The following is an 18580-nucleotide window of genomic DNA, read 5'->3' on the forward strand; positions in this document are numbered from 1 at the left end:
CAAACTTTGGAGCTTTACCAGTGCCTGGGGTAAAAATTTTGCTGTGGAACCTGATAAATTTTGTGGGTTTTTAAAAATTGATGTAGGAGCCTTAATTTCTGTGGATAATTGTCTGCCACATTATGCTATTGATATAGACTATAGAAGTTGATCCCAGTTACTATTTTTTATTTAGTGAATCATCCCTTGTCATGACCGTGTTTTCTTGTTGTTAGGTAGATTTGCAGGCCACTAAAGCTTGAGTTGTTCACCCACACCCACAATGGAGGATCTATCCTGATTATAATAAAAATTGAAATGCTCTTATTCAATGGGAGCAAGGTTAGATAAGTAATTATTTGCTGTTGCCGTTAACTTTCTCCAGTTATCCGCACAATCTATGTCTTTTTCTTTTTAAGATTTTATTTATTTATTTGAGAGAGAGAGAGAGGGAGAGAGGGAGCACAAGCAGGGGGAGTGGGAGAGGGAGAAGCAGACTTCCTGCTGAGCAGGGGGCTCCATCCCAGGACCCTGGGATCATGGCCTGAGCCCAAGGCAGACGCTTAAAGACTGAGCCACCCAGGTGCTCCAATCTGTGTCTTAGGTTTGTCTCTGGTATCATGTCAACACTATTCATAGGAATTCTGCTGTGATCCCCTGTTTTGAATAGCTTAGCAGACTCAGAACTGTTTGACCTTTGCTAATGCTGTCCTATTACCCCAGTATTTCTGATAAGATTTTTGAGGCCAAGAGAAAATATTTTGTTTCCCTTGTGTTTCTTATTTCTTGGATAGGAAGAACCATGAAGAACTAGTCAAAATAGCACATAAGCAACTCTGAAATATTCTTTTATACTAAGTAGTTATAGATGACTTTCATACTTTGCAATACTAATTTCCTATTATTACTAAAATTGTGCATATAGTCTTAGGAAGTTGACTTTCTACCTTTAAAGAATTCCTGAATCGCTTCAGAAAAATCATTCTAATTTACAAAACCACGGATGTAAACAGCACAGACTTCATGGACAGAGATCATGGTTTAGTGCTAGTTCTGGAACTTAAGAGCTTGAGCTCTTAATCTCTTACCTCTCATGAAGATCAGTGCTCTGATTTAAAGTATGTTGCTGAGGAAATTAAAACCATTGCCATATATAAAGTATTTGATACTCAGCAAATGTTGTTTTGCATCATTTACATATGTCACCTCATATATCCCTGTAACAAACTTGTCAAGTGGTATAATTAATCTAGACTAAATAAGGAAAGTGAATGCGAAATAACAAAGCCAGATACCAGTTGTTTGTCAGATATATGGTTTGCAATGATTTTCACTCACAACTGCAGCTTGTCTTTTTCATCCTTTAACAGGGCATTTTTGTGGATTTTTTTTTTCAAATTTTTATTTAAATTCTAGTTAGTTAACAGACAGCACAAATTGGTTTCAGGAATAGAACTCGTGGTCATCGTTTACATACAATACCCAGTGCTCATTATGAGTGCTTTCCTCACTAAGGGTATTAACAGGGTATTTTGCAAAGCAAAAGTTTTAATTTGATGATGCCCAATTTATTAATTTTCTTTTATGGATCATGCTTTTGGTCAACTCTAACAAGTTGGCCTAGCCCTAGCCTCTACAGATTTTCTTCTCTTGTTTTTTTCCTAATAATTTTATATTTAAATTTAAGTCTTTGGTCCACTTGGAGTTAATTTTTGCAGAAGATGGAATAGATGCCTCAAGGTTTTTTATTTTGTTTCAATTTTGGCCTGTCAATGTCCAATTTCTCCAGCACCATTTGTTGAAAAAGCTAGCTTTCCTCCATTGATTATGGTCTCCAAAGCCTTGAAATCAAGTAGGCTGATCCTTTATTATTCTTTTTCAAAATTGTTTTAGCTAGAGGGGGCGGGTGGCTCTGTTGGTTAAGCTTCTGACTTGGGCTTAAGTCATGATCTCAGGGTCCTGGGATCCTGCCCTACCCTGGGCTCCCTGCTCACCTGGGAGTCTGCTTCTCCCTTTCCCTCAGCTCCTCTTTCCCCTCGTGTTCACACTCTGTCTCTCATAAATGAATAAATCCCTTAAAAAAAATGTTTTAGCTATTCGTTATCTGTGGTGAGCAAGAGTTCTGTGATTTTGCAAAAAATGAAAACAAAAACAAGAAAAACAGAAGAAAAATACTATTCCCTTTGGAACATGATCGTGAGATTTTGGGGGATGACCCACATGAAATATTTAATATAGCACCTGGCGTACGATGTAGACTCTTAGATTCCTTCCTACTGATTTTAAACCAACCATCGAAAATTGTACACATACACACACTCACACACACCTCTCCTCCAGTACTACTTTGTGTCTTCAGTTTTCTCTAAATGTGTTGTATATGCAACCAGGTACAAAATTCGCCATTGGTTTAAAAAAATACACACACACACACACACACATATGACGGGAACAGCTCAAAAAGACCCGCCGTCACTCCCATCCCCATCTGCACGGACAAAATATCCTGTTGTCATTTCCTTCCCATGTTCTCAGCTTTAGATATAAGAAGCTCTGGTAAAGGACCACAATCCACTGGGCGGCTTTCATCTCATCCCAATATAACAGAATGTTCTGATGCCCAACCACAATGGGGGGGGGACCCAAAAATCTGTGATGATAAACATCACACACCTCATCAGAACCTGTTTCTGAATAAGATACTGGCTACCACTGACCAAACGCAAGTGTTCTTTTTCACGTTAGCCCTCTGGCCCCCTTGCTGTTCCTCCCACTTCCCAGATATACTGTGGCTGTTGCCCTGGCTCAGATTGGTGCCCAGACATCCACATGGTTCTAGACCTTCATCTCCTTCAGATGTTATTGTAAATGTCACCTTCTCAGGGCAGCCATCTCTGCCCTGTCCATTGAAATCACTCCACCCCACCCAGAATGATCTGGTCTCCTTCCCTCCTGTATTTTCCTATTGCCTCCTATCACCATCTAACATAAAACACGTATATTTGCTCATTTGATATAATTGATTGGATGATTTTATCCACTAGCAGGTAACCTCCATGAGGGTCATTTTCACTGCTGTACCCTTTGTGCCTAGAACAGTGCTGACATATAGCAGTCACTTGATAAATATTTATTGAGAGAATGAAGTAGAGAGTGTTCAAAAATCATGGCTGAGTGTCATAGCTTTTGACTAGAATACTTAAATCTAAGACCAGCGGCAACTTTAATAGGGATATTAAATCTTTATTATCTCTTTTCTTCTAGGAGAATGTCAAATAAACACATAAAAATACATAAATTCATATTTCACAAATTCTCCTATTTCCTTCCCCAAATCACCTCCCTCTACAACACCCACCCGGAAACAGATGAGAAATCAAAGGAAAAATGCTTCTCTTGTCCATAGGCCTTCTCTTATTTGACTGTTCAGGCCCCAAATTTTGGAGACTTTCTCCTACCCTTACTCAACTGAGAATCTGGAACCACTCCCACTATCTTTACTGCTGTTGTCCTTTCTGGCCACTATCAGCTCTGAAATATGGAAAATTGTCTTCTAACTGGTTTCCCTGCTTTCAAATTTGGCCCTCCACAATCTTTGTTTTCCAATCAGTCATAGTGTTCTGGACTGCATTGTGTCCTAAAATTCATATGTTTGAGCTCTAATCCCCAATGTGACTGTATTTGGAGACAGAGACTTTATGGAAGGTTATTAAAGTCATTAAGGTTAAATGGGGTCATGTGGTTAGGACACTAATCTAATAAGCTTCTCACCTTATAATAAGAGATATGAGTGAGCTCAGACTCTCTTTGCCATGGGAGGACACTGCAAGAAGGCAGCCTTCTTCAAGCCAGGAAGAGAGCTCTCACCAGAGCCCCACCATGCTGGCTCCCAGAGCGCAGACTTCAGCTTTTAGAACCAGGAGAAAATAAATTTCTGTTGTTTAGCACCCAAATGACTTAATACATGGAAAAAGTATTTTGAAACCTAAGTCATACTATGAACTCCTTCTGAGTAGAAACTTCTAATGGTTTCCTACTCCTCTCAGACTATTAAGAGCCTTAACAATCCTAGAAGTTGCCTCTGGGAACCTATAAATTCTGGATTTTTCCTTCCTCATGGCATTTCCTACTATGCTCCACCTCTACCATTTCCTTCCTATTCTCGAAGCCACCAGGCATGTTCCCATGGCAGGGTCTCTGCACTCGCTGTTCTGCCTGCTGGAATCCTCTTTCTCTAGATATTGACATCAGTCACTCCCTCACTTCCTTCAGGCCTTTTCCTTCAGTAGTGTCATCTTTTCCATGAGCACTACTCTGACCACACAATTTAAACTGCAAACAAGCCCTCCCTCTGCAGACGGCATTGATGATCCTTACTTCCCCTGTCCTATTTCTTTTCCATAGCATGTACCCACTTTTAATAAATCATATTATTATTTTTTCATATTGTATTGCACGTTTCCTTCTATTAGAGTATAAGCTTTTGTCTGGCTCACTGAGTATCCTGAGCACTTGGTTCACTCCCTAACCACATAAAATGCATGAAACAATTATTCACTGAATAAAACTAACAGGAAGATAACCTGAGTTTCAGTCTCAATACTGCTCTTACCATGCTGTATGACTCAGCTTTATATTTCTTTCTTTGTAACATAGAAAGAATGCTGACTTTTCTCCACGGTCCTGGCTTGATTCTTTCTCACCAGTATGCTCTTGTGTTCATACTGTACGGTGCTGTCCTATCCTTCACTAAGTACGCTCTTTCCTTTCCCAGGCCCTCCCTCCTTCGTTCATAATGTAGATAATCAGCAATTTTTGGACAATTTGAAATTTCAATTTCAATTGAAATAATCAAGAAAGTATAAAAGCAACTTCTGAAAAGAGTGTTCTGGCTTACAGTGTTAAATTAGTCTCTTGTTCTGATTTCTAATCTTAAAATCTAGGTTGGAATGGTATGAGAATACTACAATTATTGAGCTAGGATTTCTGTGATATAGTCTCTAAAAATAGATTTATTATTTTTTCACACAAATAAGTGTCACTTCAATTTACGTAACATTGAGCACCTCATTTTTCTCTTTGAAATACTGAATAAGGTTTAAAGATCTTAGCTTTCTTATGCCTTCCTTCTGTAGTATTAGTGTCAAAAGGGTATTTGAGATTCTGCTAGCAACTTCTCCCAGAAGATATTGTAATGAGTTTGAAGTAGGTATTTCTAAATGTCAGTTTAATAGACTTGCAACTTCATAATTAAATTGCATCATCACTTTTAATATAAAGGTACACCTAAGTTATAACTTCTTTTTTAGCAACAAATGTTTGCTTTTCAATACCCTCGAGAACTATTGCAATAAATCCAAATAAGTATTTTTCCAGTTCCTAGCAGTAATAGAAGAGTGAGTCAATGAATTAGAGTATCTGAAATGAGCTTAAATTTCTAGAAATTCAGGTGTCTTTTTCAGCAGGTATTTAGTGATTACCCACTAGGCACAGGTATTGAATGATTGCTGAGGATTAAAAATGTAACAGTTCCTTTCTTCAAGTTGCTGAAAGATTAGTAGGTATGGACTCATATTGAAATACTGAGTTATAATTCAAAGCAAAATTTAAATACAATTCTTAGGTTTATTTATTTATTTATTTATTTATTTTTAAGACTTTACTTATTTGGCAGGGAGAAACACAGCGAGAGAGGGAACACAACCAGAGGGAATGGAAGAAGAAGGCTTCCCGCTGAGCAGGGAGCCGGATGCGGGGCTGGAACCCAGGACCCTGAGAGCATGACCTGAGCCAAAGGCAGATGCCTAAAGACTGAGCCCCCCAGACGCCCGTTTTTATTATTGTGTTTTTTCCCCCCAGTTAAATCCAACTAAACGTATTGTGAATTAGGGGAAATTATTTATGTATCTAATTAGCATATGGAATTATTTTTCCAAAGATTAGTAGTGGTGACCTATGAGTGATACGTGCATCATTTAACAAATAAGAATGTATTAGCAATAAAACATGTTAGAACGCTATTTTCAATACATTTCAACCCCAGGAACTAAGACAAGAGCTGGGGTGTGCTACACCCAAGTGAAATCAGTAAATTTAACTAGAGTTCAACTAGAGGGGCTAGAGGTTCCGGTGCAGAACATTCCTAAATGTTTTTGGGCAAGAGGTCTGCGTCGAGGTCGGAAGAGCAGCCTAGGAGGCAGCAACCGGAATCCCCACTCCTCCCGCCCAGGTCTGCGGAAAAACTACAGACACTCAAACCCTGCTTCGGTGTACAGAGCCTCCCAGGCGCTGGAAACTAAGTTGGAGAAGGGATCTGATTGGCTAAAAAATGAATGACGCAACGAATCTCAGACCCACTCAGCATCGGCCTGCCCAAGCCTGGCTCAAATTCCGCTTCCAATTGGTCCTTACGCACGAGAGCCGCGACCTTTCCTGAAATTAACCCCTGGGTCGGCAACCCCGAGCAAAGATGGCGGCGGCCAGGTGTTGCCGGCTGGCGCTCCGCGGGCCGAGGCTGTCACTGCACACTGCGGCCCAAGCCGCCGTCACGGGTCCAGAAGTGACCGGCCCCGAGGTCACGGCGGCCCCCGTCGCGCGCTACCCGCCGATTGTGGCCTCCCTGACGGCCAAGAGCAAGGCGGCACGGCAGCGGCGAGTGGAGCGGTGGCAGGCGACGGTGCACGCGGCCGAGTCGGTGGACGAGAAGCTGCGAATCCTCACCAAGATGCAGTTCATGAAGTACGTGGTTTACCCGCAGACTTTCGCCCTGAACGCCGACCGCTGGTATCAGGACTTCACCAAGACCGCGTTCCTGCCGGGCCTGCCGCCGCCGCCCGCCGAGCCCGCCGAGCCCGCGCCCGCCCTGGACCTGGCGGCCCTGCGCGCCGCCGCGTGTGACTGCCTCCTGCAGGAGCACTTCTACCTGCGGCGCAAGGGGCGCCCTCCGCTCTACCAGGAACGGGAGGCTCTCGCCTCGCCCTTCCTGGATCAGCTGGTGGCCACCCTCGTGGGCCTGCTCGGCGCGCACAACCCCGCCCTGGCCAGCGCCGCCCTCGGTGAGTCTTGGGGCTGCGACGCCGGGCGGGGAAGGAGGCGGACTGTTCGTTTCTTTCTGCGTCGTTCATTCTCTTTCTAGGCCTTTCGCGCCTCGCTGGGTGCCACCAGGTTTAGTAGCGGCCCCTGCACCAAGAATCTGCAGACTGGGTTCGCTCCGGGCCTGCGCCGCCGCTTACTAGCCGCACCGCCTCCCACGACTCCAGTCTTTGGTTCCGCGCTGTGCGGGTCCGGTCAATCAGAACCGGAGAGCAGTCAGTGTTAGGCAGAAGGGGCTCTCGGAGGGCGGGGCGCACCTGAACTTGGCTTTTGGCCCTTCCACCGAAAAGCTCCAGGACTGTATGTCACTTCATGAACCTCTTTTAGGTGAAAGCGGTTTTTCTCATTCTTAAGATGACAGTGACGGAAATAGTACTTTCTCGTAGAAGCGTGACATTAAAAGTGATACAGATTTAAATACGTAACAGTGACTCGATGCTTCTTAGGTTCCAAGGCCCCTCCCAAATTTTTATATATGCCGAGCGATTTAATCCTCACAGTAACCGTTTACAGTGGGTAGGGCGTTTATATTGTTTTATCAGTGGGAAAACCAACCTGAGGTGCAGAAAGGTAAAATGACCCTGGTCAGAGAGCCTGTCGGTGGTGGGTAGGAGTTCAGGATTCAAACCTAGCCATTCCCAGGAACCCGTCGGCAGCTTCTATTAACTGCTCAGTGGACATGTGAAAAATTAATGGACGGTTTTAAAAATCAGTGTTTTTCAAGACGGGATCCGGAGAGAGACAAACCATAAGAGACTCTTAATCTCACAAAACAAACTGAGGGTTGCTGGGGGGAGGGGGAATTGGTAGAGAGGGGTGGGGTTATGCACATTGGGGAGGGTATGTGCTATGGTGAGTGCTGTGAAGTGTGTAAACCTGGCGATTCACAGACCTGTACCCCTGGGGCAAATAATACATTATATGTTAAAAATAATAACTAATAAAAAAATTTAAAAATCAGTGTTTCTGAGGCATTCATTACTTTATATATACTGCCTGGTAGGTGTCTTAATAAATATTTATTGAATTAATCTACAGTTATTATAACTGTAGATGTGTGCTCAACTGAGTCCTGTAGTGTGTGTGCATGTTACTTCTGTCTCAGTTGGGAAGGAAGTGGTCTTCAGAGAAGTCTCCTGGATTTTGACTACTCCTGTTGGCTTAGGAAAACTTGACTTTGTTAAGATCCAGATGACTCTTCTCTAAACTGGAGGTGATGACAGCTATACATACCTTTGATGGTTATTGTGAAGACTGATTTAGTAATTCTGAGCCCTATTAAAAACTTTTTTATTTCTGCTGAGTAATGTTCCTGTTACATTTATTCTTAACTGTTACAGTGTTTAGTGTATGATGTATGGCACAAGTAGACAATAATTATTTGAGTTTAATATTTAAGTCAGTCATTTAACTTAAATCATCATGTCACCCAGACTTTATCTTACATCAAGGAGTAATTTTTGATAATTTTTAATTTGCACAATTGTTCTTAAGTTCTGTATTGCTGATATTCTAATAATAACCAAATTTATCTAAATGATTAAATAAAATTTTGAATATCTTTTGATAGATTGTAAATGCCCGGTTCACTTTTACTGGTTGCGAGGTGAAGAAATTATTTCTAAGGGTCATCGGAAAGGTCGAGTTGATGCTTTGCGATACCAAATAAATGATAAACCGCACAACCAGATTCGAATATCCAAACAACTCCCAGAGGTAAGGATTTATTGCACATATATCAGCTGGCATCTGATGAGGAAATGTCATAGGCAGCCTAGGTCATGGGCTTAAGAAAGTAAAAAGTCTTGGGTGGATCCCTTTTGAATTTCTTGCGCATACTTCTCATCCCAAATTCTTTTTCAGCTTTTTAACCTCTTACGGTATGTATAGTCCTCAAAGGTCAGGTAATCATTTTTAAGCAGGATTAAGGCATCAAGTTTTTAGGACCGTACATATCTTTTCTTTTTCTTACTCAAAAAATATTGGGCACTTGGGTGGCTCAGTCAGTTAAGCGTCTGTCTTCAGCTTAGGTCATGATGCCAGGGTCAGTCCTGGGATCCAGCCCAGGGGGCTTCCTGCTCAGTGGGGAGCCTGCTTCCCCCTCGCCCTCTCCCTTTGCCTCTCCCACCATCCCACGCAGCGTGTGCTCTCTCTCAAATAAATAGTAAAATCTTTAAAAATATATATAAACAATTGGTAATAGTTATGGTTGTGATTTATCATAGACTACAGTACCTAATCGTAAATCAAGGCATTTTTATAATTGTGAGCTCTTCACAATTCTTTCAGAGAAAATAACTATATTTTGAGTGCTGTATACAGACACAGGCACATGTTTTCTCCAAAGGTAAATATCTGACAGTAAATACAGACAGTAAATATCTGAGGCTTTGGGGGTCCATAAGTCTGTGTTGCAGCTCTTCATCTTAGTTCTTAAATAATGTAACAGCAGTTGTGTCCCATACATAAATGAATGTGCCTGACTGTGTTGCAATCAAACTTTATTTGTACAATCAAGTGGCTGGCTGGATTTGGCCCATCAGTAGATGGTAGTGTTAACAAATCATTTCGTAAAAAAACATCTCATTTTAAGACTTTTAAGTGTGTTAAGAACGTGAGTTGGGATGTCTGGGTGGCTCAGTCGCTTAAGGGTATGCCTTTGGCTCAAGTTATGATCCTAGGGTCCTAGGATTGAGTCCCACAATGGGCTCCTTGTTCAGCAGGGAGCCTGTTTCTCCCTCTGCCTGCTATTCTCCTTGCTTGTGCTCTCACTCTCTCTGACAAATAAATAAAATCTTTGAAAAAAAACCAAAAAGCAAAGAATGTGAGTAAAATATGTACATTAGTACTGGTGTTGTTGTGAATTCATTTATGACTTTTCATTTTCTTGAAGTTTGTGCCCCTGGATTATTCTGTACCTGTCGACATCCCTGTTATAACTTGTAAGCCAGACAAACTTCCATTATTCAGACGACAGTATGAAAATACCGTATTTATTGGTAAGTTTTTCTTTTGAAATATTTTGCCATCAATGTATCCAAAGGATCCTGTGCATATTTAAATAATTAATTCTTGATGACCAAAGCTCAGATAGTTTACAAGCAGTGCAATTTATAAACTGAGGTGGTTCTAACATGTTTGAAAATTGGGAGAAAAATATTCTTTTAGCTCACATTTAAAAATCTTAACTTGTTTCTACTAAACTAGCAGCATTTAACTTTAAAAAATAGTTTTAGTTATATGTATTAAGCTTTGTTAATTTATTATGTAGAAAAAGTAATTTTTCCTTTTTCACAAGTAAACCAATGCAGAGCCAGATTTGAGGCAGTGATTGGCTTTTCTGTAAAAGTCTTCTGTTTGTGCCACACACTGTGGTAACCATTAGGAATATAAAAATTAATAAGGCCTGATGTTTGGCCTTGAGTAGCTTATACTTTTGCTGTCTTTTTGTCTGTTAATTCCTAGCTAACTTAAAGATTTTAAGAAACCAGCCTTTTATTGTCCTCCAGGTGTATTTTATCAGTGCTTTCTGTGTCGCTGTGCTCTTATAGTGTAAATTGTGGGAACTTTTGGTTGAAAAGATTTACTTTACTACTAAAGTCAGGAATATGAGCATTTCATGAAATATTGTCTCTCATTTTCCTTACTTGGAAATACAGTATAATTTTTTTTTTTAATTAGGAACAAGGTATGTAATTATTACATTAAAATGAAAAAGGAGACTGTAATGAAATGTTTGTATCGTTTGTAGAATAAGACAAGGAAAATGCCATAGCTCCCAATGATGAATAAAAGGTTTGAAAAAACTACATAATAGGGAATTTTAAGAAAACTTTACATAGCATTCTTTTGACTTATCCTGTATCATCATAGTGGACTTGATGATGGCAGGTTTACTTTCACACGAAGTTTAACTTCATTATAATCAGTGAAATAAATAACAACCTTCCCACTTGTGTATTTCGAATACTGATTACAGGACGTGTAGAGGAGAAAGGTGGGTTTGAAGCAGAGACTAAGGACATGTGCTCCAGATGTTCACATGCAGATTTCATCTGAAATGTTTTTATTTTATTCTTCAGGCTCAAAGACAGCAGATCCATACTGTTATGGTCACACACAGTTTCATCTGTTACCTGACAAACTGAAAAGGGAAAGGCTTTTGAAACGGAACTGCGCCGATCAGATAGAAGTTGTTTTTAGAGCTAATGCTATCGCAAGCCTCTTTGCTTGGACTGGAGCACAAGCTATGTATCAAGGTAAAACTAATTTTATGGCATTGTTCTTGGAAGGCATGCGTGACATTTTAAGAATTTAGTGGTTTCTTTGGGTTAAGTGTAGGTTGAATCTTAACATTTTGAAAACTTGCAGTGACACAAAACTCAGTTGTTTTAAAATTTACAATTAGAAATTTTACATTTGCAGTTGGCAGGTGGTGTTTAAATAGTTATTTTGATCTTTTACTTTGATCACTTTTGTGTGTGAATGAATTTTTTTCTGATGGTCTCAAGCGGGTGAAAGACTAGCCACCTATCCCAACTCTGTAGATGCTCGCAGCTTTCTGAAGCTGGAAAAGGAAATGCTTTGATGGGTTAAATTTTCTTTAAAGGCTGTATCCAGGATATGGATTAGAAGATTGTTTATTAGACATTCAGTAAATAGTGAATTCTTTCAAGTAACCAAGCAGTGTTAGCCTTGGAGATGTAATGTTGAATGACGAAGGGGATCCTGCTGTCTTGGAGCTTATAGTGAGGAGAGTTAGAGATAATAAACACGTCGTGTTTTTAGCTAGTGGTAATAGCACAGAGGAAATATACTACATAAGGGATAGAATGACTTACTGTGTGCGGGTATAAATGAGATATTGGGCCGAATTTATTTAAATAGAGAAACTCGGGGTGGTCTCTAAAAAAATGGAGAAACTCGGGGTGGACGTTTGAATGAAGACCAGACCTCTAGGAACAGCCTTTAAGTGTTTAAAGAAAATAAAGAAAGGGAGGGGGAGAATAATGGAGGATGAGATTAAAGGAAACCAGAGGCCAAAGCTCAGAGAACTTTGAGAGCCCATTGTGAGGCATTTGGATTTTATTACAAAACCTGAAGTAATGAACTGTAAGTAACCAGATTGATCCTATATGAGTTCTCAGGAGGAATTTAATATAGATTTAATTGTTTTCTAGGCTCACCCTTTTTTGCCGTGTGTGTGTATGGAGAGATTTTATATATATATATAAATATGAGCCTAGAAAACAATTAAATCTATATTAAATTCCTCCTGAGAACTCATATAGGATCAATCTGCATATATATATTTATGTATATATATATGTACATTTATATATATATGATTTAATCTTTTACTCACAATTTTTTCCTTAAATGGAGAGAATCAGAACAGGATTAGACAGAAGCAGAAGCAGGAATCTTTCACAAAAACATTAGAATGGCACTGTTTCTGCATTAAAAATAAAGTGCTACTTTTTTTCCTATATTTAATTACAAATGCTAACAATGTTATTCATTGGCTATCTTCATGAAGGCTGATAGAAAGGCTGTTAGAAAGTATGAGGGAAGAACATTACTGCTTGGCCCTGGCAGTGGGATTTAAAAGTGTTAAAGCCAGTCAGTCTAGAGCAAGAAGTAGCCAGAAAATTTGAGTAGTAAAGGTATTAAAGGCATCCTGGAACCTATGACACAAGATACACAAGGCAAAATAACAGCAGCTCATAAAGCCAATTTAAAAATATGTAAAGGAAGAATAGAACTTGTCTATGGTATTTGATCGCAATCCTTAGAAAGTCCATTTTTTTTCCTGAAGGATTTTTTTTTTTTTTTGTAGATTTTAGTGAAGTAAATGGCCGTAATGGTTATTGGGTGCTAGATGCCACTGGTACCGGGAAAATGAGTGTATTTGGACAGAGTTAGTAGCAGATGTACGGGAGATCTGCATTGATAGAACTTGCTGCCTTTTTTTTTAGATGAAGTGAGTTAAGCTGTTGAAGAGCAAAGTTGTTGAGAATATGTCTTGAGTTTGGGGATATCATAAGGGAGGAAATAATGTTTCATGCAGAAATAGAATACAGGATTAGAATGGAGAAGATGAGGAAAACTTGGAGATCTTAAGGAATTTGTAGGTAAGATATTTAGGTTTTAGGGGATATTTAGTACCCTCTACTGTGTAAGTGTTTCGTTGCGGTAAAATTTATAAATGTCAGTATAACTCTTTTCTGTAGGGTTTTGGAGTGAAGCAGATGTTACTCGGCCGTTTGTCTCTCAGGGCGTGATCACAGATGGAAGATACTTCTCCTTTTTCTGCTATCAGTTAAATACTTTGGCACTGACTGCACAAGCTGATCAAAATAACCCTCGTAAAAATATATGTTGGGGGACACAAAGTACGCCTCTTTATGAAACAATTGAAGATAATAATGTGAAAGGTTTTAATGATGATGTTCTACTCCAGATAGTTCACTTTCTACTGAACAGACCAAAAGAGGACAAATGACAGCTGTTGGAAAACTAAGAAGAAATAACTGATTCAGGACTTTGGGAATACTTCAGTTTCACTGAAGGGAAAATAAAAGGAATTTCAATAACGAGACTGGTCAAATGCATTGTTTTGAGACAGATATTTCTTATGTTAACCTGTGATTTCCACCTCTTACTCTTCTCAAACTACACACTGAAAGACTTAATTTTAAATAGAGTATGTTGATTTTAAGGTAATTTTATTCATAATGACCAGTTGGTGAGACCAGTTGAGCTATCCGCAATATTTGGTATTAGTTGCTTGTGATTTTGAAAGGAATGGAAGGACAGTAATTCAAAGTTTGAGAATAAGTAGACATGTTATATTTTTCTTTTTTGTTTTTAATTTTTTCATTGATAAATGATACAGTTTCAGAGTCCTGCTCGAACTACTCTAAAACTGTTCTATCCTTGATGGAACAATATTTTGCAAGTATAGGTAACCAAGGCCCAGAGGAGTTAAGTGACTTTTCCACAATTTCACAGATGATTAATAATATAACTGATGAATTAAATGCAACTTATGTTCTTAGCACTCAGAGGTAACGTTAATAAGTACAGGACTGTTGTTTAGTGTCCGCACCTAACTCTTGGCACAGGGTACTCAATAAATATTTGACCCGGGGGCACCGGGCTGGCTCAATCAGTAGAGTGTGCGACTCCTAATCTCAGGATCATAAGCTCAAAGCCCATGTTGGGTGTAGAGATTACTTAAAATCTTTAAAAAAAATAAAAATAAAAAAAGGCAATGTTAACATACTTCCATTCATGTTTTGCTCTATCCCAAAGATGAGGAAACAGGTTCACTATTTCTCAAAATCAGTTGCCAGTTGGTAAAATTGTTAAATCTTGTTGAGAATTTAAGATTCCTTCAAACCATTTTTAATGAGAAAAAAGAATTACCTTTGTATAATCATACTAACTCTTTATTTTATATAACCTTCTGTTGTGCATATTTAAAACACTCCATTAGGTACTATAATCATATGACAGATAATCTTTGTTCTTTCCTTCCTTCCCTCCTGACCTCCCTCTCTTACTCTCTGTCTTTCAAGACAGAGGCCACAGTTACATTGATCGATCCTTAGCTAGAAGCCTAGGGATTATTGCCCTAGATGATTGCCAAACTGAAGGAATAGCATCTGAAAGATGTTGTTCAGTTCAGCCAAAGTCTTGCTTTGCAAGACACTGTACTGTGTTCCATTTTTAGCACATTATTTTCAGTTTACCCAGAAAGCCGTGTCCTTTCATACCACCATTTGTTTATTTAAGCAGTTTCCAAAGCTTAGAATACTGTTCTTTACCTTTGGTCCTGTCTGTTCAATCCGTGTATTGCTTCCGCATTCATCCATGATGGAAAAAGGCAGATGTACAGAGAACCACCACCAAGCTCCAAGTACTTGGTATTTCTCTTAAAGTCAGCTTTCACTTTCTAACTCTTTGCATCTTGGGCAATTTGAGTTCCCATCCTTTATTTCTGCTCCAAGAGTTCAAGGATTAAATGCATATGAAAGTGCTTTTAAAATTCTATATAATGGGGCGCCTGGGTGGCTCAGTGGGTTAAGCCGCTGCCTTCGGCTCAGGTCATGATCTCAGGTTCCTGGGATTGAGTCCCGCATCGGGCTCTCTGCTCAGCAGGGAGCCTGCTTCCCTCTCTCTCTCTCTCTGCCTGCCTTTCCATCTACTTGTGATTTCTCTCTGTCAAATAAATAAATAAATAAAATCTTTAAAAAAAAAAATTCTATATAATGAAAATATTTGGGATTCAGTTGAAATACCATTGCTTTCCTGAAGCTGATTATATTTCATTCATGTTTAATTGTCCCATCCTTTGAACACTGAAACCTCTAGTAGCACCTGTTTCATTCTCTTGTAATAATTTTCCTCATTCCAAATGGAGAACACATCCCACGTATGTACATACATACATATCATAATACAGGCCAGGACCTTGCATAGTGCTTACTAAATTCTAGAGCGTGGTCTAGATGGTTTACGTATATTAGCTCATTTAATCATCAGAAACATCCCAGGAGCTAGGTACGATTTCCCTTCTGCAGATGAGTTAACAGGGCACAGAAAACCCAACAACTTCCTGAAGATCATATAGCTAGAGTGCAGCAGGGTTGAAATTTGAGCCCTGGTGATCTGACTCCAGAACTTTCTTAAAACCACTCTGGTGTATATTCTTTAATAGTACACTGTAGATATCAGTGTTACAGAAGTACAACAGTTACATAAATCTAGATACAGGATGGGTTCATACTGAACAGTATGAATCCTGAAAATGTGTCTTGGCACAAGTGGCATTTGAATTGGTTCCTGATTGGTGGCTTTTTCCAGCAGGAGGACAGTAAGTGGGTGGAACTGTGAGTGAAGGTGGAAAGCTGCAGGATGTGCTTGGGAAATAGGCAGTAACTTCATTTACGCAAGTTGCATGTGGCCTAAAAGCAGTTGGGGAAAGCAAAAATTACTTACCAAGAAACAAAAATCTAACTGGGCTCACACTTCTACATAACACTGAGCGTTAGGAGACAGTGTAGCCCTGTCAGACTTCCAGAGGAAATTTACAATGAGAAATCTAGGACCAGCCAAGATAATTCGCAATGTAGAACAATTGAAGAAAAAAAGTCAGAACCCAAGTCACAAGTTTATGAAAGTGTACTGCGATTGATTAGCAAATGATAATAGGAGGAACCAATGAATGGAGCTATAAAATTGAGTACACAAAGTCATACCAGGCAAAATTAAGCATGAAGCCAAGTTAGCAGTATTAATTACAAGCAGTTGAGGGCAAAACCAAATTCCAGTGTTAAAAGATCATTAATATGTTGTAGATTGTTATCAGTATGCGGAATGTTGATGTAAATCTTAAGTTGGAGTACCTAAAAATAAGGAATAATTAGTAAAATTGACTTAAGAAATTTTGGTACCTTAGAAAAAAGTTTTAAAAATGGGATAGAACTTGTGTATAAAATCATTGATTAGACTACAGAAAGTCTCAGGAGTTTATTTTTTCTAAGACTTTATTTGTCAGAGAGAGAGAGCACAAGCAGGGAGAGTGGCAGGCAGAGGGAAAAGCAGGCTTCCTGCTGAGCAAGGAGCCCACTGCAGGACTCAGTCCCAGGACCCTGGGATCATAACCTGAGCTGAAGGTAGATGCTTAACCTACTGAGCCACCCAGGCATCCCTTCAGGAAATGCTTAAAAGTCAGAATTATATGAACACTCTCCATATCACAGTACATCTAAAAGTTGTTAACATAGTTTTTAATCAGAAACATGTAATCATTTGAAAATAAAAGTGTCTTTCTAAATAACTATAGAGTTGCTATTAGTTTTCCTGGACAGAATATTCAGTGTATAATCAAACATTCCCAGAGCTATATCACAATCTAAGAATGACAGCTATCTTCTTGCCTTTTCATTTTTAGTCACATATATTTTTATATAATCTAGACATTTCCTCTGCTTGACAAATTGATTTTTTTGGACCAGGAAAACATTTTATTAATGTAAAAATAAAACTTAAGCTAGACTAAAATGTAATAAATTGCATGTAAAGCTGGTAGGTTATAGGCAGAGTTATTCGAAACACATTTACTCTTAGGGATACATGAAGATGCTGCAGGACATGACCACTAAATAAACATGATTGATCTTCCCTCTGCAGCTGTCAACCAACTTTGCTTTAATACCCTGAGAAAAATTGTATTTCTATTAAACATATGGAGTAGAATATAAAAAGCCCCATATTTTTTAAGAAATAAAACATGAAGTTCAAAGAAACTTTCACTAATCTCAAAACTCTGGTGCTGGGGAATGGTCAGCGATCCCTGTATCTACAGATGAAAGATTACTCGAAATTTTGCTGTGAAAGAGGAAAAGGCAAGAGGGTCAACGCTCAGAGAGGAAGACCCTTTGCTCTTCTTTGCTCTGCCTTTATTTGTGCTTCAGGATGATTTTAAGTCTTGTTCACTCTGTTTCTCAAGCAAGGGATATGTGGCAAGGGGTCTTAGAGAAAATAGAAGAGTCTGGTTACGGGAGAGATACGCTGATCAGCATGTTCTACGAATCCTAAACAGCTTTAGGGACAATGGATACATATCTTAGATCACAGGGCAGCTGTTCCGGCTGAGAAAGCTTGAGGGAAGGCAAACTCCCCACCGCATTCCTACCGCATAGTGGTCCCTCAGGCCTCGGCATTCCAAGGCCTAAGCCCCTCTCTGAAACCTTCCAAGCGCCCAGTGGCCTTGGGGTTACGTTTTAGCAAGCCAGGCACTATGGATGATTTCATATTCTACATTAACCCCAACGCTCTGGAATGGCTTCAGATCTTCGGCTCTTTAGTCTTAGATCTGAAGCTCATTTGCCAGTTTACTGAATGGCAAATTTATAATGCCATGTGTTTATATAAAATAAGAAAAATCAGCATTTTTCAGAGAGTTAAAAAGAATAAGGAAAATTAGAACAAAAGTGTAAATGTAGAAGTTGATGACATGGAAGAGAAAACAGAATTGACAAATAGATACAGTAACTGGTTCTATATTGTAGCCTCTCCCACATAAGGAAAAGATAACATTCTGGCAAATCTAATCAAGAGGGAAAAGAAAACACTTAAAATTGGAAAAGGTGATGTAATATACATGGTGGACACTCTGGATAAGAAAATACTACATATAGGAAATTTGGACATTTTCCCCTGAGAAATATAAATATGAGTAAATCAAGTAAAGATAGAAAATTTAAACTGTCCATGGAAGAAACAAAACGTTTCCGAGAAACTCCATGCAAGAGAAACTCCAAAGCAACTGAAGTTTACCCATGGATTCTTGAAAATTTCCGGGAAACCTAAATTTTGGGATGATACTCAGTTTGTTTTATTAAATGCTCATTTTTCCAGTTAAAAAAAAAAATCACTAAGAGATGTGTAAGTTAAGTGCACATTTCAGTATAAATGCTGAAATCCCAAATAAAATGCT

At 39.2% G+C, this 18580-nt stretch overlaps 1 protein-coding gene across 1 annotated transcript; it reads left to right on the forward strand.

Moving 5' to 3' along the window:
• The first annotated feature begins 6103 nt into the window (after positions 1–6103).
• On the forward strand, positions 6104–13667 carry MRPS30 (mitochondrial ribosomal protein S30). The gene is made up of 5 exons (XM_059173941.1): positions 6104–7034; positions 8642–8787; positions 9965–10070; positions 11154–11330; positions 13305–13667. Exons 1-5 carry the CDS (start codon positions 6449–6451, stop codon positions 13574–13576), a joined length of 1287 nt encoding a protein of 428 aa, XP_059029924.1. The 5' UTR covers positions 6104–6448; the 3' UTR covers positions 13577–13667.
• The last annotated feature ends 4913 nt before the right edge of the window (positions 13668–18580 follow it).

The sequence above is a fragment of the Mustela lutreola genome, chromosome 5, assembly GCF_030435805.1.
Source record: "Mustela lutreola isolate mMusLut2 chromosome 5, mMusLut2.pri, whole genome shotgun sequence".
NCBI lineage: Eukaryota > Metazoa > Chordata > Mammalia > Carnivora > Mustelidae > Mustela > Mustela lutreola.

Coding starts and splice junctions, on each gene's coding strand:
- MRPS30 (XM_059173941.1), top strand. CDS start 6,449: ATGGCGGCGGCCAGGTGTTGCCGGCTGGCGCTCCGCGGGCCGAGGCTG. Junction 8,788..9,964: donor TATCCAAACAACTCCCAGAG/GTAAGGATTTAT, acceptor ATTTTCTTGAAG/TTTGTGCCCCTGGATTATTC. Junction 11,331..13,304: donor AGCACAAGCTATGTATCAAG/GTAAAACTAATT, acceptor TCTTTTCTGTAG/GGTTTTGGAGTGAAGCAGAT.